This window comes from Notechis scutatus, chromosome 4, assembly GCF_049901735.1.
Source record: "Notechis scutatus isolate UNSWTSFEM ecotype Mainland chromosome 4, rNotScu1.2, whole genome shotgun sequence".
NCBI lineage: Eukaryota > Metazoa > Chordata > Lepidosauria > Squamata > Elapidae > Notechis > Notechis scutatus.
Window position 1 is genome coordinate 68620520 of NC_142012.1, and position 24754 is coordinate 68645273.

At 39.8% G+C, this 24754-nt stretch overlaps 1 protein-coding gene across 1 annotated transcript in view; it reads left to right on the forward strand.

Annotated features, from left to right (window-relative positions):
* Nucleotides 1-24754, forward strand: part of PDGFC (platelet derived growth factor C) — a 145328-nt gene that overhangs the window by 63277 nt on the left and 57297 nt on the right. The window contains 1 exon segment of the mRNA XM_026675841.2: nucleotides 23538-23733. Within this exon segment, the coding sequence (XP_026531626.2) occupies nucleotides 23538-23733 (196 nt within the window).

Genomic DNA, 24754 nt, shown 5'->3' on the forward strand with positions numbered 1-24754 from the left:
TTAATTATTTATTGTTTTAATAAGAACTGTAAGACTGGGCTTTTTCTTCCATGAATTCTGTTTTGTTCAGGTCAGTCTATAATTTGAAACACTTGGAACTGTAAGATCTGGATATTTAGTTTGTGATTTTTGCCAGTGAAATATTAGCATTTGGTTTTATTGGTATCTGTTTCTCCCAAAGATCCCACATCAGAGTCATTTTGAATAATCAAAAATTAAAAAGTAATAGAAATAAATGTTCAAGAGAAATTATAAGAAGAATAAGAATCAAAATTCTATTGATTCAAATGAAAAAATGTAGAAATCATCAATGAAAGTAAATTTTATTTTATAGGAATTCAGTAAATTCAGAAAGTGTCACATGAGACTCCAATCTAAGGACTTTTTTATCCAAACTTCCATAACACAGTAATCCTTATCTTGTACTATATCTCACACTCAAGTGAAGTGTAGATGTGCATAGATTCATAGGGCATATCTTCCTACACGTGATAAAATAGAGATTATACTTTAACAGCTCTGGATATTATGAAGTTTAAGTAGGCTGATCTTATACAGTTAATAAAAGTGATCTTATGCTGAGGTTTTAAACCAAATATGACATTTTAAGATATCCGAAATACTTAAAGCTGCTATATGTTGTGCCATTAAATCAAGAGTTTTTATCAAAAGAAAGAGTAGTACGATATTTCATATAATAATTCCAACTAAACCAGTAGTCCTTACAAGAAAACCTGTATTTTCTACTGTGGGACTGAAAGACAGATATCTTAATTGCGTCAATAACTGACAGTTTCCAAGTTCAAAGCCTCAAAGCAAAAACAGAGTTAAAGGTCTAGAAAAGAAGGACAGAAATTAAATAATAATGGTATCAGAAAGGAAGATATGAATTATTTGTTCCAAAAATAAATTGCATATCTTTCAACTAGACATGAAATTTCATTGATGTAGAAATTTAATTACAGGTAGCCCTTGACTTTGAACCAATTATAACTTTGAATGGCCACTAAAAAAAACTGTTGTAAGTCAAGGATGACCTGTACACTGAAATCCAGTAACTTTATCCAGTAAATTCACTTGAAAGTAACTTATCATGATCCTTCCAGGAAATTGGACTTATGGTGGTAGTTTTCTCCTGCCCAGTTTGAAGAAATGTACAAGAACATCAGCTGTTCTGGACTTGAAGTTAATTCATAGAGACGCTTCTTAGCTGAGGACACGGAATTAGTAGGGAAGATCTGACTATGTCATAATTCCTTTTATTGAAGGAAAAGTTCCAGCATAATTAAACATAATTAAACTTGGGCTGAAAAAAATGGTTTTAATAAACTCATAGCAGTGGTATATAGGAACTTAGGTGAAAAGGGCCTCAAGGAAACTAGGAATTCCTAAAGGAAAATATATTAAAGTTGCACTTGCAAAGGAATTCTGGTAAAAAGAAAACAAATGGAGAACAGCAGAGATCCATTGGCTACCCAAAAGCTTACTAAAGATATCCAAACAAAAGACAAACTCATGAATAGAAGGAGGACCATGTCTTAAATGAAAGGTATAAATCTGCTGGCATACAGAAAGTGAAATCTTAAAATGAGCTGAAGCAAGAAACTGATGTTAAGAATAGCAAAATCAGTCTTTCTCCCATGAGCTGTTCAGAGCATCCAGAAGTGGGAGGTGCTTCAGTCTCTTCTGGAAAGGCTGGGCTTAAAACTCCAGGACGCTCCTCCTCCTCCACGGGACACCTCCTCAGCGTCCCCCAGTTTTAGCTCAGCCTTCGTGGTAAGAGGTTGTGCACTCCCTGACTGGAACGGTTTCTGATTCAGCTAGTCAAGATTCAGGTTTGCTCTTGGATTAATTCGGCTTGCAAATTTCCCCCCCTATTAATCTGGCGATTAATTAAGGCTTGTGGCTCTATTAGGTTAGCACCCTGATCAGTTGAGAGCAGCTCTTTGTGACTGGCGGAGTCTGTCACTTCGCAGGCAGTCTGAGACGGCCACTTTAGGCAATTAGCCTATCTAATTCCCCGATCGTCTTATCTTTGCGATCTTGCCGGAACGCTTGCAGCCGTGGCTCACTTCTCCTTACAAGATCATTTGTCTGACATTTTTGAGAGTCAGCAGCAGCGATTCGTTAAACTGCTCAGGCATTTAACATCAGAGTTTCTGCCTTCCCGCCTTTTTAAACGGCTGGCTTCAAGTTCGTGCCTAAATATTACAGGCACCATTCCCCGCTGGTTTCCCTTCTTGGGGACCAGGGCAAGTACTTTCCCACTCCACTTTCCTGGGGTTATTTCTCTCTTAGCCTGCTGGCGTTGGATAAGCAGGCTAGTCCTTAAACAGGAATTTTTTTTCCCCTCTCGCAATTGCTTTTGGATCGTTACATTGGAGCGAAGCCTCAAGTGCCATTTCAAACAGCGGGACATTTTTGACAGGAAAGGATCCATCCAGGACCTGTATAGCTGGTTTCCCTTGTTGGGGACCAGGGATCCTGAATATTTCTTGCTTGGAGTGCTTGTGGGGTTTCCCTTGCTGGGGACCCTTAGATACTGTTTCCCATATATACGGGCTTACATATAGATATAGGCATATGTATATATGTGTATTTGTATATAGATATATATATATAGACTTACACTCCTGGAGAAGCTCCCTACTTTCAACCACAGGGGTAGGCACCACCCCTAAGTACAAATAATAATAATAATAATAATAATAATAATAATAATAATAATAATAATAATAATAATAATAATAATAATAATTTTAAAAATTAAAGTTAGAGACACGAGATTCAGTCCTCCACAATGGAAGGTGACAACGTCTTCCGCTCCAAGACAAATAAGTCCCGAGATAAGTCAGTGGGCCCCCAAAAGGCCTCTAAGGCGGCGGATAAGGATGCCCATAAACGGCACCAAGCCTTGGAAAGGCAGTGGCAGAAACGGGCCAGGGAGGCAGACAAGATGGCTATGACACAACAATCGGATCAGGGCGCAAGTACATTGTTGGGGCCCTTGGACTTATCCACCCAGCCCAGACAGGCTATTTCTGGACAGCCTCCCATTGGCATATCTCCTCCAATGAGCACTGTCCGGCGAATCCCAGAGGCAGCCTTCACCCCTACGGCTGCCGGTTTAAGACAGGAGGAGGGATTACCTGAGACTATTTCCATCGAAATGAGGCAATGGATGGAGATGGCCATACAAAAGGGCATTGCGGCTGGAGTTCAGCAATCCATCCGGACCAGACACTTTTCGGCTACTTCGGAAGTGAGATCCTGTCTGCTCGATCCTTTGCGCATATGGGACATCATCAAACTCATAACTCTCCAAGCCACTCAAAATGTTCTGGGAGACCTATCAAAGATTAGCTCTGGAAGAAGGCAGCAGGTTCCTGTCCCGGGAGTTGTTGGACCCTAAGGTTCTCAGTTCTTTCCATCCTGGACCATGGGCTGGTTTCACTGGGCTGGAATCTAGGCGGTACTCAGGTGGTCTTTCCTCGGGTCCCATCTTGGGAGTTGGATCAGACCGGCAACTTTTTCAGGAATCTGTTTCCTTGGGTCGAGTTCTTAGTCTTCGTTCCATTTTTGCAGCCTCAATAGCCCACACTACTTCTTTAGAGGGAGAATACTGGGTCTTAAAAACTTCCTCGGTGTCTGTTCCCATGGCTCCCTCTTCAATCTCCTCTTTCTCATCCATCTTCCCTGAGTCTTCGCACCCCCCAGCTGGCAGGTTGGTGCTTGGGGCTCAGGACCCCAGACAAATCCCCTGCATTGGGGTGCTGCTGCTGAATTAGGGATTTGGGTTAATGTAAGTGTTGCAGAGAAACCAACACCAAAACTCCGAGGCAGGCATTTTCTCAAAGTTCTATTTTATTAGAGTTGTCATACTGGTACATCTGGGAAAACCCGAATCTGAGAGTTCGGGGTTTTCCAACAATAATTCAAAATCACAAACCCATCCCCTGCACCCACCAGTCCATCACATGGTCCAATCACCAACCGTCCCAACTTGAAACATCCCTTCTACCACTCCTCATCTAGGTGCAGGAAAGATATGACCTTGATTGAAAGAAAGAATGATATTATGTCTAATTACATACGTTCTACAAAATCCCCCCTCAATTTCCAAGGCACAGGAATGCAGCAGCATGGAAGCTTCACTATTTCCATGGTTGTGAATTCACCATTCTCACTATGTTTATGAATGAATTGGATGACAAAATGGAAGAAATGTGTATCAAATTTGCATAAAATTCCTTAGAAGACAAAATAAAATTCAATAAGAGCAAGATACAACATACATCTGCAGAATTCTTCTCTTAAGGAAAAAAAATCAGATACCCAAGTATAGTATGATGGATACTTGACTTGGTAATAATATGTGGAGAAGATTTAACTGAACACATACTATTAGCATGGTGTTGTTGGAAAAAGAGAAGATGTAGTTTTAGTCCAGATCAACAAAAACATAATTTCCAAATCACAGAAAATAATTCTGATGACAGTTGTTAAACTATATCAAAAGTACTAGTCCCCCAGATGCTAGATGTATAATCTTTTAAGGGGTTTTGGATAAAGCCCTTTCAAGCCTTTTTCTAAAGATCTTCAGTGTTTGGGTCATGAAGCAGTTTGTTCCTCTGGTTGACAGCTCTTAGCTTTGGGAAATTCATTCTAATTTTGATAGCCTGAAAAGTATGAAACTTTCCTGTAGTTTTAGCCTGCTAACTGATCTCTCTCCTTGGAGCAGGGGGAATAAGTCTAATCTGTCCTTTACAGTATATGGCAACAATTTAGGTATCTAAAAACTGCTATCATATCTCCTTCCAGCCACTTTTTCTGCAGCTTAAACATACCAGATTCATTTAATCATTTCTCATTTCATAGGATTTAGCTTTCTGTTCCATCATCTTATGAGTCTTCTTCAAAACTCCAGTTTTCTACTATTGTTAAGTTGCAGCACCAAAAATTAACTACAGTATTCCATGGGAAGTAATGGGAAGAGTTCTAACCGAAACAAGAGACTAGGACAATTAACTGCTGTGATCCTGGCTCTACGTTGCAATTAATATGTCCCCAAAGACTACATGTAGTCCTTGAATTACGAATGTAATGGAGGGGTGAGGTCAATAGTGGATAGTTTGAGGTTAAATGAGTGGGGGTTTGAGGATGTAACAACAGAGTCAAGTAGTGCATTCCAGGCATTGACCACTCTGTTGCTGAAGTCGTACTTTCTGCAATCAAGTTTGGAGTGGTTAACATTGAGTTTGTATCTGTTGTGTGCTCTTGTATTGTTGCGGTTGAAGCTGAAGTATTCATTGACTGGTAGGACATTGTAGCAGATAATTTTGTGTACTACGCTTAAGTTCAACCGTAGGCGGTGTAGTTCAAGATTGTCGAAGCCCAAAATTTCAAGCCTGGTGGTATAGGGTACTTTCTGTTGCGAGCAGAGGAGTGTAGTACTCTTCTCGTGAAATACTTCTGGACTCGCTCAATTGTATTAATGTCCGATATATAGTGCGAATTCCAGACAGATGAGCTGTATTCGAGTATTGGTCTAGCAAAGGTTTTGAATGCCCTAGTTAGGAATTCAATATTTCCAGAGGAGAAGCTTCATAAGATTAGATTTACAACTCTTAAAGCCTTTTTGGCGATGCTGTTACAGTGAGCTGTAGCGCTTAGATCATTATATATGAGTACTTCGAGGTCCTTGGCAGAGTGAGGGTCATCAACGAGATCATATCCACCTAGCTTGTATTTGGTGAACTGATTTTTTTTACCAATGTGTAGGACAGAGCATTTGTTGCTCGAGATTTGGAGTTGCCAAATGTTTGACCATTCAGATACATAATCAAGGTCACTTTGAAGAACAGTAACATTGTCGGTGGTGTTGAATAGTTTTACATCATCTGCGAAGAAGACACAGTTGCTTATAAGGTTATCGCAAAGGTCATTTATATAGAGTATAAAGAGTGTGGGTCCTAAAATGCTGTTGACTGGAGCAGGGTTTGATATAGCGCTCTCTATTTTTATTATTTGTTGCCTGTTTGACAGGAACACAGTAATCCACTTATGAAGGGATCCGGAAATGCCATAAGAGTTTAATTTTAACAGTAGTTTGTCATGTACTACTGAATCAAAGACTTTGCAGAAGTCTATGTAAATTGCATCTATTGCTTTACCCTGGTCGAGTAGAGTAGTCCATATGTTTTTGCAGTGTAGGTGTTGTAGGTTGCAGGACAATTTTTTCCTCAAACCAAATTGTTTTTGGGAGAATAGAGCTCCGAAACTCCGTTTTGCAAAGTGCCGGACGAGGCCTGCGCGCACCAAAATGGAGCTGTGGAGCTCCATTTTGGGCTGCAAAGGCTTTTTGCAAAGATGGAAAAAGGCTTTGCAAACAGAGGGAAAGCTTCAGTGTTTCAGGCCTTCCATTTGCAGAGCCTTTTGCTGCAGATCTTGTCTAGACCTCTGTTTGTAGAAAACAGAGGCCTAAAGTACCATGAGACCATGAGAGATCAATAATGTGAGATCTCACGCTACTAATCTCATATGATCTTGCAGTACTTTAGATCTCCATTCTCTACGTACCCCCCCGGAGGCCTGAAGGGCCAAAACAGGCCAAAAAAGTGAAGGATCTCTAGATCTTTGTAAGGTGAGTACAGTATCCACAGGCCTAAGGCCTAGGAATACCGGGCGTGTGGGGGGGGGGGATGAATAGGCAGGGGGAATGTTGCAGAGCCCATCCGTGGTCGTTCATAAAGGCGAAAAATTTCCATGGTGCGGCAACATTTGTAGTTTCAGGAATTGTTCGTAAACACTAGGGGGCACTCATTACATAAATTTGAACGATCGTTAATGGAACACTTGTAACCCGGGGATTACCTGTATTTGCCATTTTAGCAGTTTTGCATCATTGTGTCGTGTTCAACTTGTGATCTGTTAAAATATACAGATCCCTTTCACATGTATTACCATATATTCTCCATCCTATAGCTTTAATTTTTTTCTTCCTAGACATAATAGTTTATATTCCAGTTAATTTTTATCCCGTTGATTTCGGACCACTGTTTAAGACTGTTTAACAAAACCCTTTAATTTTCTAGTAATGTGAATTTATTCATAAATTATATTAAGGACTTCCTGAATGCAGTAATTTAACTAGTTATAAACATCTAACTGTAGTATTATGTAGTTCATATTTTACTATTTATTAATAATGGTATAATGAACGACTTTGGGAAATGCTTAGCAGTAATCGAGGTATACTGTGCCTGCAGCATCCTTGCTCAACTAAAAGAAAAGTAACAGATTTATAATTTATCAGAACTACTTTCCAGGTAAAAGTTCTTACATGATGCTTGTTGGACTTCTGACTTTTGGCAATTACATATCAGTGGTGGAATTCAATTTTTTTTACTACTGGTCCTGTGGGCGTGGCTGGGGAAGGATACTGAAAAATCTTCAGTCAGATGTGGTATTTGCCAGTTCTCCGAACTAGTCAAAATTTCTACTACTGGTTCTCCAGAACTGGTCAGAACCTGCTGAATACCACCTGTGTTACATATCTATATTGGCCTATGATATGCCTGGGAAAGTATAGTCAACCAACCTCTGTCTAGGTAGTCTGCAATAAACTCCCAGATGTTACTACAAGTAATCCTTGACCTATGATCACAATGGAGTCCAAAATTTCTGTTGACAAGTGAGACATTCGTTAACTGAATTTTATCCCATTTTACAACATTTCTTGCCACAGTTGTTAAGTGAATCGCTGCAGCTGGTAAGTCAGTAACCCGGTTATTAAGTGAAACTGGTTTCTCCGTTCACTTGGCTTGTCAGAAGGTCGCAAAAAGATGATCATGTGACCTTGGGACATAACAACGGTCATAAATACGAACCAGTTGCCAAGCATTTGAATTTTGATCACGTGATTATGGGGATGCTGCAAAGGTCATAACTGAAAAACAGTCATAAATCACTTTTTAAAGTGCTGTAAATTTGAATGGTAACTAAATGAACTGTTGTAGTAAGTCAAGCACCACCTGTATTTTTTTCTTTCAAGCCTTTCTCCCCATATTACTCCAATTTAGGTTAGAAGTTTGTATATTGTGTGCATATACATGTATGTCATACTTTTTACTGCTTTGTTCCTATGCTCAAATTTATGCGACAGACAGAGTATATTTAACAAAACTCTTTCGTATTTCTTTCTGACAGCTGTGCTTTGATGTACTTTCCTTAAAGTGACATACTGTATTACCATCCCTCCTTGAAGCCTCTTGTTTTAAACAGATGCTATGTGTTTTTAAATTCTTTTTTCTCTCCATTATTGTGATGTTTTTTCTGTGTGTGCATATTTGTTCAAGTATGTATACAGCTTAATAATTGTTTAAGATCTGTTCTTAAATGTTTTAAAATGCTCAGAATTCTTTCATGCTATGCCACCATGGATTATGTAAACAGAAGTAAAATACAAATGTCTTGTAGATGCATGTGTTACTACAGACTGATTCATTCTTGTTGTCTCATCCTGATTCTCCTCATAAAGTGGAAATGTGGTTCATTTTGCAGTTGATGTTATGGATGACATTTCACATGTATTTCCCTTATTTGCTTCAATTATATAAATGTTCATCAGTGATGTTCTGCATTCATAGTTGTGATACACAAGAGGGTTGACAGCCCATGTACTTATTTGTTACGTTCTGATCAGTGGTATTAAGTAGAATGCTGTCTACAGATGATCAGGCAGAGAAATAGAGAAATTATGCATGCATTGATAAAAGGGTGTGTGAATCAACCAAAATTGATTAAATTTAAGGTTCAAATGGAGCTTTGTGATTTGAAGACAAATGTAAATTTAAAGATATTAAAATTTAGTTTAATAAATGATTTATTCATAGGCTTAACAGAATAATCAAAATGCCCCCAGCTATTGCATTAATAAATCAAATTAAAATAGGGTAGATGGTAGATGTATTAGAGGACATAAATATTAACAAGTTATCAATCAAATAGCTGCCAGGATTTCACTGCAACATAAAAAAAAACCAGAATGAGTTATAAGGATAAAGAAAGGAAACAACGCAGTTTTAAAGCATTTACCATATATATAAGGAACATTCTAATACATCTGCCTTTCTAGACTGCCATGCTTATTGGCATAGCTCATTAGAAACTCTTTATCAGTAGCAGAAACCCCAGTATACAACTTCAACCCTTTCAACTTACACAGAAGAAAAGTTTAACTATTTGCAATAGTGGCAAACATCTGTACTTTGGGTGGAGGATAAGGGTCGAGGTTCCTTCTCCAAGTTTGTGGGTTGGTTTCCAAATGTTTTGTTACCAGGCTAGGTAACAACTTCAGCAGAGTTTAGGGGATATCAATGTCAATGTCTGTCTGTAGTAACACATGCACCTACAAGACATTTGTATTTTACTTCTGCTTATAAGGGCTTTGTATGGTCAGTAGGTCTTACAATAGTAATGTCAGATGAGGGTCACGTCAGGTCAGGGTCTTGTGAAGGGTCTTGTGATGGGTCAGGTGTGGGTTGTATCAAACAAGGGTCTTGTGATGGGTCAGATGTAGGTCACAAGTGAGGGTCTTGGGATGGGTTTTGTGACACAGCCTCAATTTATATTGACCCCATTGAATCCCTAGCCAATCTCAAATCCATTTTAAAAACGAACTACCTGGACCAAGAAACACAAGAAGAGATCAGGCAAAGAATCATCCCCATAATCCAACACAACAGACACAACAAAACAGCCTAAAGGAGAAGAGAACACTAAAGAAACTGAAATAAGATGAAAGCATCGTCATCCTACCAGTAGACTGATTGTAGCAATGGACAAAACTGACTACATCAGCAAAGCCCCCCCTCCCCCAAATAAAACAATTAAAAAACACCAAAACCTACCAAATAATCCATAATGATCTGACAAAACAGAACAAAATAAAGGTACCCTAAGGAAAATGGAAAAAGAAAAACAGCTAATACCACTAGAGAGAAAGCACATGCAACCACAAGACTCTGCCACACTATACAGACTCCCAAAAATACACAAGAACGGGATCCTCTCGTGCCCAATTGTATCTCTTCCTAGAACACTGATATACAAAATAGCAAAACCCTGCAGACGAAACTCAAGACACCTGGTCAATGATTCAATCCACTCGATAAACTGTCCAGAACAGATTATCCAACTCATTAACTCATCACACAAAATCATGTCACTGCACTCTTCACCTCAGTTAACACCGACTTGGCTAAACAAACCATATACCACCTACTTACTAAACATCATACTCACAAAGATGATGCCAACACAGAACACTCCACTTCCACAAGAAGCCATCATGAAGCTTCTGGATCAATGCCTCAATACATACCTCAAATTCAACAGGAAAATCTATAAGCAAGTACCCCAATGGCATCACCCATATTAGCCTAATAACATATGCAGCCATGCAACAACGCGAATCCATAGCTCTACTCACCATCCAACCAAAATTTTGGAGATGCTATGTCGATGACACCTTCATCACCATCAAACAATCATGAATTGAAGAAACATCACCTACTCAATAACATATTTCCTTGGATCAAATTCACAAATGAAGAAACAAAAGACTCCCTCAACATCGACATAAGGGAGACTAGACAACAGAGAACTGGAAACCCGTGTCTACCACAAACCCACTCGCATGGACCAGATCCTCAGCTTTGCAAGCAACCACATCACACACGAAAGAAGCTATCTCTAGACCTTCTTCAGAAGAGCCAGGACATTCTCCAGCACTACAGCACTAAGAAAAGCAGAAGAGAAATGACTGCTTGATGTCTTTCTCCACAATAGCTATCCTTTGTATTCTGACACAAAGCACCCAAACCACAATGCACCACACAGCCAATGAGCATGCAAAAACTAACTCCACCATACACAAAAGGGGTGTCGGAAATGACAGCCAGAATTTTCCAACCTCTGGAAATAGCAATAGCCCACAGCCACACTCCACCAGGAATTCACATGACCACAGGAATGTCTTCAGACAGTGACTCAGATAAGAAAGAGAGATGAGCACCATTTCCTAGATTCAGACACAACAAGACAGGGCAAATTTTACCTTTACCTTATCCCCATGTATTTTTGTGGTTTATTATTGCCCCCCTCTTTCACACATGCACATATATACTATTGTTAGAAATTCTGTTCAAGAGGCCTGTTGTTTTTTAATAGAGGATAAATACCTCCTAGTGAGGAAAACTGTTTTGTTACTATTATATACATAACAAATGTTCCAAATTGACAAGGTCCTCCTTCAGTCGACATCACAATCTCTACTCTTTAAAATCTTGACGTGTAAAATATATTCATATACTTCATGTATTATTTAGATTGGTTCTCCGTTGTTTTATTTAACGCTTGATCAGCTATGTACACAAACATACAGGTAGTCCTTGACTTACAAATGTAATAGAGTACATTTGCCAATTACATTCATCCCTCCCTGATTTACCCAATGCATTCGCTAATATCAAATACTCAGGTTGTTAAGTGCACATGAGGTATTTCAGGGTGGAGAAACCATGGAGACTCTAGTGCTACCAACCACCCAAGAAGTGAGGTTTTTCTGTGGACCGGAGGGCCTGGTTTTGTGCGCTGCCTGAATCCCATGGATGATGGGGCTTCGCTTGTTTGTGTGCCCCAGTTTCTAGTATACCATAGACGGATGCCAGTCCATGGATTAAAGGTTGGAGACCCCGCTCATATATGCAAGTGCAAACTTATAAACATAGCCATCTACTGTTTGAAGGAGAGAGAGAGAGAGAATACTGCTGTATTATACAAAATACATGTATTACAACAAATAGAAATACATAACGTGTGTGTGTGTGTGTGTGTGTGTTTTCTGAAACTACAGTTATGGGTTTATTGTTACTTGATGTTTTGCATATGTGAATTAGACTTTGATTTCACTTAAATAAATGTGCACATGTTCAAAAATGGTGGATGAACTTCCTCAAGCTCAATTCATTTTGTGAATGGTATGTTGCAATCATTAGGTAAATTTGACCTGGAAGACAGTGAGTTCTAGTCCAGCCATAGGCATGAAAGCCAGCTGGGTAAATGAACCAGTCACTTTCATTCAGCCCAACTCACCTCACAAAGTTGTTGTTATTTTTGTGGAGAAAATAGGAGGAGGAAGGAATATTAGGTATCTTCTTTGCCTTAAGTTATTTTATAAAAATAATAAAGATAGGATAATAAATAAATATATCAATTGTTATTAATTTGTTTGATCATAGACAATAAAATATAAAACAATAATACAAACAAAATGAAACAACAAAACATACATTCAACCCTAGACACAACAAAAAATATAGTATAGTGGAAAAAATTTTAGTGTGAATTTCACATTTAACATGAAGGATCCACCCTGGCTGAGTGCTGAAAGAAAAGAAAAAACAATAAATTACCTTCCCCTTTTACATACACCCTCCTAACCCTAACACACACACCCCTCACACACACATAAAAAAAAAGAAGAAAGAAGAAAAAGCAGTCAACAGGTTGTGCTAAACATTACATTCAAATCCCTCTGTTGACCATCTGTTATTATATTTAGCACATAGAAAGTCCACAAATGGCTTCCAGTCTCTTATAAAGCTGCCTAGTCCATTATCTCAAATCAAAGCAGTTAATTTTGCCATCTCTGCTAATTCAGTCAATTTCAAAATCCATTCTTCAAGCAGTCGGCATCTCTTTTTCTTTCCAGTGTTTGGCAAGTAACAATCCTCACAGCTGTCACCATGTGAAGGAATCGCACCCCAAATCGTTTTTCAATTGGTTTGTCCCTAATACTTTAAAAGAAAAGCTTCAGGTTTCATTAATGTTTGTATCGTAAACAATTTGCATTGTCATTGTTATGTTTATCCAGTATGATTTCACATATTTGCAAGACCATCACATGTGATAAAATGAACTTGGATTTTGACAATTCCAGCACTTACTAGAAATCCCTTTAAACATTTTTGTAAGTCTATCTGGGGTCAAGTACCAACGATACATCATTTTATAAAAGTTTTCTTTCAAACTATAATTTAATGGGAATTTTAGTCCCTTATTCCATACATTCTCCCATTTATCTAGTGTTATATTATACCCAACATTTTTGCACATTTTTCCATATACATTTTAACACAAGCTTCTAGATTTAACGTATTCATCTAGATTCATCTTGAGTAGCATTTTATATACTTTAGAAATCAAGTGGTCATCTCCAGAACATAAATTAACATGCCATTCAGATTCTGTGAAAACTATTTTTATCAAGTTTAAACCTTTCAAAAATTCTATAATAATTAAATCACGCAAAAGAAAATCCTTGACTTACTAGTTTTCTCTTGTCCTTATCTTAAATCCTTCTTTTTCAAATATCAATAAGTCTCAATATGCCATCCATTTACATTCAAAATGTCAGGGTTCGAACCAATGCCTCATCTCTGTTCTTCTTCATGAGATGATAGCCAAAGTGGCACTTTATCAGCTGATCTTTTATACTTCCATCGTACATGCAATCGATTGCCTAATAGCATGAATCTTAAAGCCAGGGTTAACTTTTACTTTGCCATACCATAGATAGGCATGCCACCCAAATCTCAAATGAAAACCTTCGAGTTCTTTGAATTTTTTAAAGATATCAATGCTATAGACTAAATTCAGTCCTTAAAGCACAAGACTTTGGGGAAAAACATGGATTCGAACTACATTATTTTTCAAAAGATAAAGATCAGAAATAAAAAGATAAAAAGAAGTCTGATGCTTTATCAAGGACAGACTGTGGAGATTGGAGCTGGAATCTCTGGAACTTCATAACAGATGGATTGCAAGATTTTGGCATGGAATGTTAATAGGCCAATTCCCCACAAAAGAGAAAAAAACACTTATTTCATTATTTTAAAAAAGTGAACCATGATATAATATGTTTACAAGAAATTCACGTTAAAGAGACTGTGAAAAAGTATTTAACAAATAACACCTTGGGTCTGGATTAAATAAATATATCAATAAAATAATGCTGAATAGAATATGCAGTGGAAGTTTTGACTTGGTACTTGGAGACTAGATGTAATAAAGTAAGTTTAGGATGAATCCCCTCAAGATGCAGATAGTGTTTATTCAGAAGTTTTCTATTTCAGAACTTTTCCATGTTTACCTCTGGATGATGAGCCGTTGGCTCAAAAAAGCAGGCCTGTAACTTGGGTCCTTCTCAACTGGAGGTTTCCATTAAAACTGTAGGTGGCCCATAGCTTTAGAAACTAGATAAGGAATCTCAGGCACCAGTAACTCATGACCTTATAATGCCTGGATTTTACTGCAATTTATTTAATATGTGGTTGTCCTTAAAAGCAATTTGGAAACTGCAATTGATCAGAATGCAATGGTCCTCTGGAGTAACACCAATATTATCGAAATTGCATTAGGCCAATTCCAGGTGTAAGTTGCAGGTAATCCTTGATTTAGGGCACTTTTTTCAGTGCTGTTGTAACTTTTCTGTTTTGGTTTGTTTTTTTCCAGAAAGCAGTTCAAACTTTTTTTCAGTAGTCGATGTAATAAAACTGGAACAAACCCACCCAGGAAGAAAATAGTTTACTGCTCGTGTTTTATTTTGTTACTTTTAATATTTATTGATGTATGTAGCTCTGATTTAAAGAAGGCGGCAAGCATGTAAACCACTATAAATAATGAATAATGCTAACAGAAAAGTTTATTTTTTATTTTAGTTAGATATTCGTTTATAATGATCCTCTGTCGTAATATTTGGAATGTTGCTCAACTAATACTAGATAGAAGGTCTATGCAATTCCAGAATACTTTCTTACATTGCAGTGTTAAAAACAGCCATCAGATGTTAAAATACAAATTAAATTATTGGAGAGTCTTCATGCAGTGCAGTAATCAATATATTTAGTACAAAAAGTCAGCAGTAGTCCTAATCAAATTAGTTTAAAAATTAAAGTTCAAACAAATGATTGCTTTTTCTTTTTTGGCCTGTTATACCCACTACAGTCCTTGGAGGAGTTTTCCATTAAGAAGAAAGTCAAGATTCCTTTGAATCAAGCTCAACTCCTCCATGTATACATCTGTGTAGTTTTCTTGGCTATAACATAGGTTGTTATTGCCGTCTTCTGGATTTTTTTCTTTCTGACCTCCAAATCTGTCCCACAGTCCTGGGATGTTTTTTTTATAATCTTCTATTCAAATAGTAAAGATGTCTGATCCCTGCTTTAGCGTTTAGTTGAGATCAGCTAGGTTTCTTCATTCATAAATTACAGGTCCTAAATCTGCAGATAATTTTACAGTCTTAAAATTTACACTAACTAATTTTAGCACAGAGAAATTACATACATTCTGAGTATAAGAGACGACTTTTTGCCCTGAAAAACATGCCTCCAAGTGGGGGTCGTCTTATACGCCGGGAGGACTCGACTCCACTTCGAGCTTGAGTTGCAGCCGGGAGGAGGCTGGGGAGCGTGTGTGTGTGTGTGTGTGTGTCACTGCCACGCGCTGCGCAACCTTTCCCCCTCTTCCTTCCTTAGCGGTGTGGGGAGGAGAGGATTCAAGATCCTCACGTGCGGCGTACTTTTCTTTTTTTTTCTTTTTGCACGCAGGTTTTGCATGCGGGCGGCTGTAGGTTAAGGATGGGGAGCCCCGGGTGGGTTATCAGGTTTTACGGTGCTTCCAACATGTGCGAACGGTGGAGAGCGGAGAAGAGAGCAGCGAGCGCCCGCTGTGTGAAATCCTGCTGTCAAAGCAACACTGGGGGAGGCAGGGTATAAATTTACCAGGTTAATGTAGCAATGGTGATTAATGCCCAGAACATTGTTTGCGGGTATTGGGGGTGTGTGTGTGTGTGTGGTGGTGGTGAGGAGAGGTTGTCCTTTGAATGCGGAAAAGTAGGTGTGACCTTGTGTAGGAAAATAAAGAGATCCTTTTAGCGTGTTTGGCTTCTTTGCCTCCCCTCCTTCGTTTTGACGTGGAGATAATGGCCTTCGGGCGGGAGGGAAGAAAACGGTAGCTGGATCATTTCAAATTTCACTTACTCTCCTGCCTCACTTCAATATGTCTGAGCGACTCCAGATACTGGAAGACTTTTTGAATGAAAGTGTTACCTCCATTTTTTTTTTTTTTTAAAGAGGGCCACTTGGGGAAAAAAAAAGATTCTAAGGAATTCCTTGTTTCTTGATTAAAGAGAAGGCATTGAATATACTGTTCCTTGGCAGCCTTTTCAGTGTCCGGGTTTTTGTGTGTGTGTGTGTGTGTGTGTGTGTGAGAGAGAGAGAGAGAGAGAGAGAGATCAGCTGTATTGAGAAGAGAACGTTTCCTGTGTTCTCATTTTATTTACAACATATTTTACGCTTAATGGTAAGCAATGAAAAATATTTTTAAAACTCATTTCTAAACTCCATAGCTATTTGCATATTCTTGGTTCAAAATTGGATTAGCTCATTTCAAAATTGTCCAAAGCAGAAAAGTGCATCAAAAAAAAAAAAAAGTGCAAAAGTGGAAGGTGTGTGGAAGAGGGGGTAGTCTTATACGGCAGTATATAACAAACTCTATATTTTGAGTGGAAATGTTGGGGGTCGTCTTATACGCCCAGTCGTCTTATACGCCGGCAAATACGGTACATACATTCTGAGAATGAGATAATAAAAAAACCCTGCCTTGCTCAACTCTAGATCAGTTCAGATTATATATATATATTACTAAAAGTCTTGTTTCTATAACTTGTAACTGGGCAAAACAAGGTATCATAGGGTAACAGTTGTTGAATCAAGGTACCTCAAATCAAGGCTTACAAAATATATTCAAAATCTGGGACCCATGACTCTGGATGGAATGAAATTCGGGGGATTTGTGGTTTCCTCAGTTGCTGGGCTGATGCAGCAATCACATATCCTCATTATCAACATTCTGTGACAATTTTCCAGCCATTCTTGTAATCCTTCGTGCTCTGCAGCAACAACCACTGCCTGCCTACTGGGAAGGAAAGGGAATGTGAAGGAGAAGAGAGAGGAACAAAGAGGAACAGGGAAGAAGGAACCCCTACACATCATTTCTGGTCCATGCATACTCTGCCTTACTTGCGCCTTCCCAGAACCACCTCTTGCATACCCATACGCACCATTATCAACTTTTGCAATCTCCCATGTGCCTTCCCTGACTATTGCGGCACATCCTACATACACTTTTATGCAGGGGTGGGATTCAAATTTCTTAACCAGTTCTGTGGGTGTGGCTTGGTGGACATGTGACTGGGTGGGTGTGGCTTATACATAAATATTGTAAATATTTATGTAAATAGTGTGTGTGTGTGTGTGTGTGTGGTATTCAGCTTTGTTCGGGTATTTTCCCACGTCATTATAGTTGTGCTTTTAAAGTTGTAGCAACGTTTCAGCAGAATCTCATCTGCCATCATCAGGCTTCTGTATTGTGTTCGTCTGTGAGTCAGACTTTCACAGCCTTCTGTTTTAAATTTGATGCTAGCCTACTGCTGTGCCAGAATGGTTTTTTCTTCATCCTGATTGGTTGGGAGTCTTGGTCTGTGTTTATTGGTCTTGGAGTTTGCTGTGTTCTGCTTGATTGGTGTTTCTAATATCTTCTGTCTGTTTTGTAGCTTTTTTTGTCTTGATTGGCTGGCAACATTGTGTTTTCTGTATTGGAGGCTTTTAGTGCGGCTTGGCTCCGAGTAAACGGACGGCTATCATTTATTAGGAAGCTAGGTTTCATCTGGGTGCCTGGTTGGGGTGTGTTTGAGCTGGAGGTATCAGGGAGAGTCTGTTTGTGCCCAGGTGTTTGCCTGGCTTGTGGTGTGGAGATTTTTTTGTTTGAGAGTGCAGTCTTCCAGATAATTGGCAGTCTGGTGGAATCATCTCTTCTATTCATGCTTTCAGGTCTTTTTTCAATCTCTATGGCTTCTCTGATAATTCTGTAGCTGGGGTTTTCTATAGTGGCTAGGGTTTTGGTGCCATTGAAGTCGATGCTATGACCTGTGGCTTTCATGTGTTGAACTAGTGAGGAAGTGTGTTCCAGCTTTTTTACTGCATTTTTGTGTTCATCTAGGCGGGTACTTATTCTTCTATTGGTCTGTCCAACGTATGTGGCAGGGCATGATGCACATGGGACTTCATATATGCCTTGGTTTTCCAGGTCAATTTTATCTTTGGGGTTTCTTAGGATGGCTGCTACTTTTCTGTCTGTTTTGAAGGCAGTCCTGATGTGATGCCTTTGTAGTATCTTACTGATTTTGTCTGTAGTACCTCTTATGTAGGGCAGGACAGCTGTTCCATAGGTCTGTTCATCTTCTAGGTCTCCATTATGTCTCAGTGTGTTTTTGTGGATCAAGCCAGTGATTTTGCTTTTGTGGAAGCTGTTGGCTGTCTCAGTACTTTAGTCAGGGTGCATAGTTCAGTCTTATGTGTGTCTTGTCTGCCAGGCGTTTGGTTCTGGCAATTAGTGTTTTGGCCACGGAGTTTATCTGTGCTGGGTGGTGGTGGGATTGGGCGTTGAGGTAGCAGTTGGTGTGTGTTTTCTTCTGGTATATGGTGTGTCCTAGCGTGCCATCTGTTGTTTTTTTTTTGTAGATTAGTACATCTAGAAATGGTAGTTGTTTGTTTGTTTCGGTTTCCATGGTGAATTTGATTTTGGGGTGTGTGCTGTTTAGGTGTGTTAGGAAATTGTTTAGGTTTTCTTTTCCATGGGGCCAAATAACAAATGTGTCATTGATGTATCTTAACCATAGTTTGGGTTTGTGGGTGGCATTGGCTAGGGCTCTGGATTCAAATTCTTCCATGAACAGGTTTGCAATGACGGGTGACAGTGGTGATCCCATACGGGGTCCTTCAATTTGCTTGTATCTTTGTCCTTTGTATATGAAATATGTGTTGGTTAAGCAGTGTTCTGTTAGTTCCATTAGGTGTTTGGGTGGTTGGTATTTATTTTTGATGATTTCAAGAGTTTCTTTTATCGGGACTTGAGTGAATAGTGAAACCACGTTGAAACTTACAAGCAGATCTTCTTGTTCCACGTGTAGATCTTTGATCATTTCCAAGAGGTGGTATGTGTTTTGTACATGTGAAGCTTCTGCTTCAGCATGGGGCTGTAGCTGCTTTGCTAGGTATTTGGCTAGGTTTTGTAGTGGTGCTCCTCTGGAGCTGACTATGGGTCTGAGAGGTATGCCTTCTTTGTGTATTTTTGGTAGGCCATATAGTTTGGGGCATCTGGAAGATTTTTCTCATCGTCTGTTGGATCTCTTTGTTCATGTGGCTGGTTATAATTTTATTATTGGTTTTATATATATATATATACCGTGTTTCTCACATAATAAGGCCGGGCCTTATTTTTTTTTAGCTCCGAAAAAACGGCTAGGCCGTATTGTTGGAGAAACACGGTATATATATATATATATATATATATATATATATATATATATATATATATATATATATATATATATATATATATATATGTTTGTTTCGTAGATTTTCACAGGTACAGGTATGTAGGTCTAGGTGTGTTCGGGTCTTTTCCCATGTAAGATTAAGAGTATCTTGGCGACGTTTCGGGAGGTCCCACTCACCATCCTCAGGCTGGTGCTTTCGGCTTTCTGCTTACACTGGCACGAACCCGAAAGCACCAGCCTGAGGATGGCGAGTGGGACCTCGCCAAACGTTGCCAAGATACTCTTAAATCTTACATGGGAAAAGACCTGAACACCCCTAGACCTACACACACACACGTGTGTGTGTGTGTTTTCTTAAGTTTTCGCAGGTACTTACATGTATGGTATTCAGCTTTGTTCAGGTATTTTCCCACGTCATTATAGTTGTGCTTTTAAAGTTGTAGCAACGTTTCGGCAGAATCTCATCTGCCATCATCAGGCTTCTGTATAGTGTTCGTATGTGAGTCAGACTTTCACAGCGTTTCTATTTTAAATTTGGGGCTAGCCTGCTGCTGTGCCAGAATGGTTTTTTCTTCATCCTGATAGGTTGGGAGTCTTGGTCACAAAACAGCCACAAAACAGACAGAAGATATTAGAAACACCAATCAAGCAGAACACAGCAAACTCCAAGACCAATAAACACAGACCAAGACTGTGAAACACGGTGTGTGTGTGTGTGTGTGTGTGTGTGTGTGTGTGTGTATGTGTATCTTTGGTTATTTGGGTTTTCTCCTGCATAAAATTGGAAGTATCTTGGCAACGTTTCGACGAAATCTCATTCGTCATCTTCAGGCTTATGTCTTTGGCTTTGTGCTTCTTTGTACTCCGAGAAGCACAAAGCCGAAGACACAAGCCTGAAGATGACGAATGAGATTTCGTCAAAACATTGCCAAGATACTTCCAATTTTACGCGGGAGAAAACCCCAATAACCAAAGATCCACATACAAATACCCGCAAAAACCTCAGAAAATATGTATGTATGTATGTATTTATGTATGTATGTATGTATGTATATTTGTTTTCGTAGATTTTCACGGGTACAGGTATGCAGGTCTTGGTGCGTTCGGGTCTTTTCCCATGTAAGATTGAGAGTATCTTGGCAATGTTTCGACGAGGTCCCACTCGCCATCTTCAGGTTGGTGCTTTTGGCTTCGTGCTTGTGCGAACAAAGTGTGATCAGAGCTGCGTCTCCCTATATGTACTGATGGGGAGATTGGCTGTGTTGTCAGTTCTTGATTGGTTGATGGAGTTGATGTTTGTAGATTGGCTGGCTTTTTTGTAAGAACATGTGTGGCTGAGGTATTGGCTGTGTGTCTATCCGCCTCCTGTGTTGTAACGACCTGGGTAATGGGCTGTGTGATGACCTTCGGAGTTCTATTGTTTTGACATCCTGGGTCTTGTGCTGTAATCTCCTGGGTTGTAATGACCTGGGTCATATGCTGTGTGATGACCTTCTGAGTTCTATTGTTGTGACGTCCTGGGTCTTGTGCTGTAATCTCCTGGGTCGTTGCCTGTGTTGTGACATCCTGAGGTTTTGTGGTGTAACCTCCTGAGTTCCGTGATGTGATATCCTGAGCAGGTGGCTGTGATGTGACATTCTGGGTTTTGGTTTGGTCCAAGTTTGAGGCCTGGCTCTGTGTTCATGGCATGTGTCAGTTTGCTTGGTTTGGGGGTCGGGGTGTGTGGCAGCTGGTGATGCAGTCATGGTCTGGTTTCTGGATGGTGGTTGCCTTTCGTCTATGGGGTGGGTTTGGGTTTGAGTCTGGTGAGGGAGATTGGTGGTGGCGTCATGTGTTGTTTTGGGTCCGGTGTTGGTTTTTTGTGGCTGGGACTAGTTTGTTGATAAGGGCTAGTTTCCAGTTGTCTGGTAGGCGGGAGGTATCATCCCGTTTATTCACGTTATGTGGGGGTGTGTATATCTATAGATAGATAGATAGATAGATAGATAGATAGATAGATAGATAGATAGATAGATAAGCAACTATTACCCAAAATAAGGCAAAGCAGATTGAGTTGCTTACAGAATCACAGATTCACTCAGAGATCTAGCTTTCTGCAATCTGCTGCCTGAGTCTGCACTGAAAAATAGAAGCTTCAGTCCTAAGGAAGGTTCAGCTCTGCTGTCAGGCCACTTCTCTCCCCCCACCAGCCCTCTGAATACCACCCCTGACTGGCCTCTCAGGGAAGCCTCCTGGGCGAAGGCAAAGCAGTACAACAGCGATTTAGATTAGCTAGAAAGCAGAAATCTGACAGGAGGGGGGAGGGGCCAGTCAGTAGCGCGATTTGCCGGTTCTCCGAACTGCACAAAATCGTAACATCTGGTTCTATAGAACTAGTCCGAACTGGTAGAATCCCACCCCTGCCTTTATGGATTTATGCTTCCTCCCATACACTGTTTCTCACCTGGCTAGTACTTCTCATGCACTCCCATCTACCCACGCGCACCCTTTCCAACCCACACCTTCTCCACATGCCCTGCCCTGCCTGCCTGGCATCTCTTTATTTTTGTGATCACCATGCATCCTTGACTCATGTTGCCCCTTTGCACCTTACCCAACTCATGCAGCACCTCTTGGATACACCCATCATGCACCCTTTCCACCCACACCATATATACCCTTCCCGACCTGCACAGCACCTGTCATGCCCTACCCATACCCCTATGCATCCCCTCGCTCTCTTTCCTACCCAGCAGAGCCGCTTGCTTGCCTGCTGGCTTCGGACTAACAGAAGCTCCCCTGAAAGCGTCTTACAAGCAAAGTAACTGGGAAAGCTCGTAGGAATTCGAGAGAGGGAGGGAGAGAAGTAATGATAGGATAACAGGGAGGGAAGGTTTCAATGTTCCCTGCCAGCTTCCCACAAGAAAATTGAATGGTGAAGCTGTTAGGAATTCAGAAGTCACTTCTCATGCCACTGCTGATTTGCCCATCTGTGGGTCCTTTTGTTTCTTTGTTTAGCTAAGGAAATATCATTGAAACCATGACCCAAAGGGGCCACAGCTTGTCCAGTGTATGATATAAATGAAAGAAAAGGACGTTATTCAGTGAAAGGACACTTCTATCTCATTAGTGTTATTTAAGGATTTAATTTTAATCTCTATTATTGTTGAGATGAAAAGGAACACAGTAGCTAGAATAAAGGATTGTGTCCTTATAAATTATAAGCACATGTTACTCTTAAGATTGGGTCAAGTTTTACTAAATCTTTTTTTTTAAAAAGATGGATACACATTATAGAGGACTTGTTGTATAAGCAAATAACTTCTAATCCATCTAAAAACTACAGTGCAGGTAGTCTTCATTTAGGGACTATAATTTGGACCTGCAATTCAGTTGTTAAGCAAAGTGGTGCTAACTGAGACAGCTACTCTGCTTTTGATATTTCTTCAGCTTTCCTTTGCTTTACAGACATGTGAAGGGTATATATGAGAGAATTTTTTGCAAAGTTACTTTTTCATTTTGTAATTGCAGTTAGTCACTATGAGGCAGTCACTAAGCAGTGATCCCCTATATATGTGTGTAATTGTGGATGTCAGTGTACTATCATAGAAAAATTGAACTTTATAAGCATCATTTTCACTTTAGTAATTGACTGCCTACTAATAACAATTGCACTATGATTCTGTTTATCAAATCATGGGTTGTTGGTTTTTTTAGAAAAACAAAGCATTGAAGGATTTAATTGTTGGAATTATCTTAAGAAAGATGCCCAAATATTTTTTTTAGACATGACAAACCATTGCACAATAAGTCATCTACATTTAAAAGAAGAACAAAAGGAGGAAGAAAAAAACAAAAATGTTGAGAGAATGTATGTAAAGGTTTGGCCAAAAACAATATTTGGGCATCTTTCTTAAGATAATTCCAACAATTCTTTTGAGAGAATTCCTTTTGAGAGAATGTATAGTATGGCATGGCAATCTATCATTTAAAGAAATAAATTCAAATGCTAGATTAGAAGATTTCAAAGAAAATCTTATAACTTGATTGTGCAGTTGATTGATTATTCTTTTGTATGTTTATATTTCTTTTATAGGAGTGCAAGAACCACATCATGAGAAGGTTATTACTGTATCCACTAATGGAAGTATTCACAGCCCTAAGTTTCCTTATACTTACCCTCGCAACATAATACTTGTGTGGCGATTAGTTGCAGTTGAAGAGAATATGTTGATACAACTTACTTTTGATGAAAGATTTGGGCTTGAGGACCCAGAAGATGATATATGCAAGTAAGTATCAATTTCTGAACATATCATATACTATGTAGTTTACATAAACTTTTAACAACTGAAGGCTAAATGTTTTGGGGTTCCAAGAAGCTACTGTTGTGCAATTCATCGGTGGACCTGAAGGTGACTGCGCAGTCTCAGTCTGGAAGTGTATTGTCTAGCACAATGGGGACGATGTTGTTCTGTGATGCCGCTCATGATTTTCTATCACTTTTTGGTGGTGCCTATCAGTGGTGGTGCCTATCGGTGGAATACTACCAGTTCGGCCTGGTTCTGCCGAGCTGGTAGTGGCGGTGAGCGGTGGAGACAGAACCAGTTTTCTCCGCTGCTCTGCTGTTGGACCCACCTATCCTCCCAGGCTCCCATACTCATCTTTATCTTCTATTTTTGAAGCACAGCTGCTTTGTGCGGCACAGAAGAGTGCCGCGAGTCAGCTGCTGAAGCTACCAGGAGAGTGCGGGCTTGCAGGAGGTGAGTTGGAACGCCTCTGCACCTGTGCAAATGCCTCTGCGGCTGTGCAAAATGCATGTTTGGCACGCGCGCACACACAAAGTGTGTGCACGTGCGCAAAGCGCGCCCACGAAGCCACACCCACCAAACCGGTGGTAAAAGTTTTTTAATCCCACCACTGATGCCTATCTTGAAAGCCAGGGCTCAACAGCAGGTTCTTTCAGAAGTTGCAGCTTCTAGTTTCCTTCGTTGGATGTCACAGTGGTGTAGACTTTTCTTCACAGTGTCTTTGTATGGCCTGCTTGGGAAGACCTTGAGTTCTCTTCCCAGTCTCCAGCACACCACAGAGCAATCAGCAAGGCATACAGTCATCCATTCTGATTATATATCACATCTACAACATCTTGGTTCTAATAATCAGGGACTCAATGCTGGTGTACTTTGTGTGATTCAGGACCTCCAGACTGGAGACACTGTCTTGCAAACAAATGCCAAGGATGAAGCACAGAGTGCACATGTGAAATTTATCCAGATGTTTGATGTATCATTGGTACAGAACCCAGGCCTCACA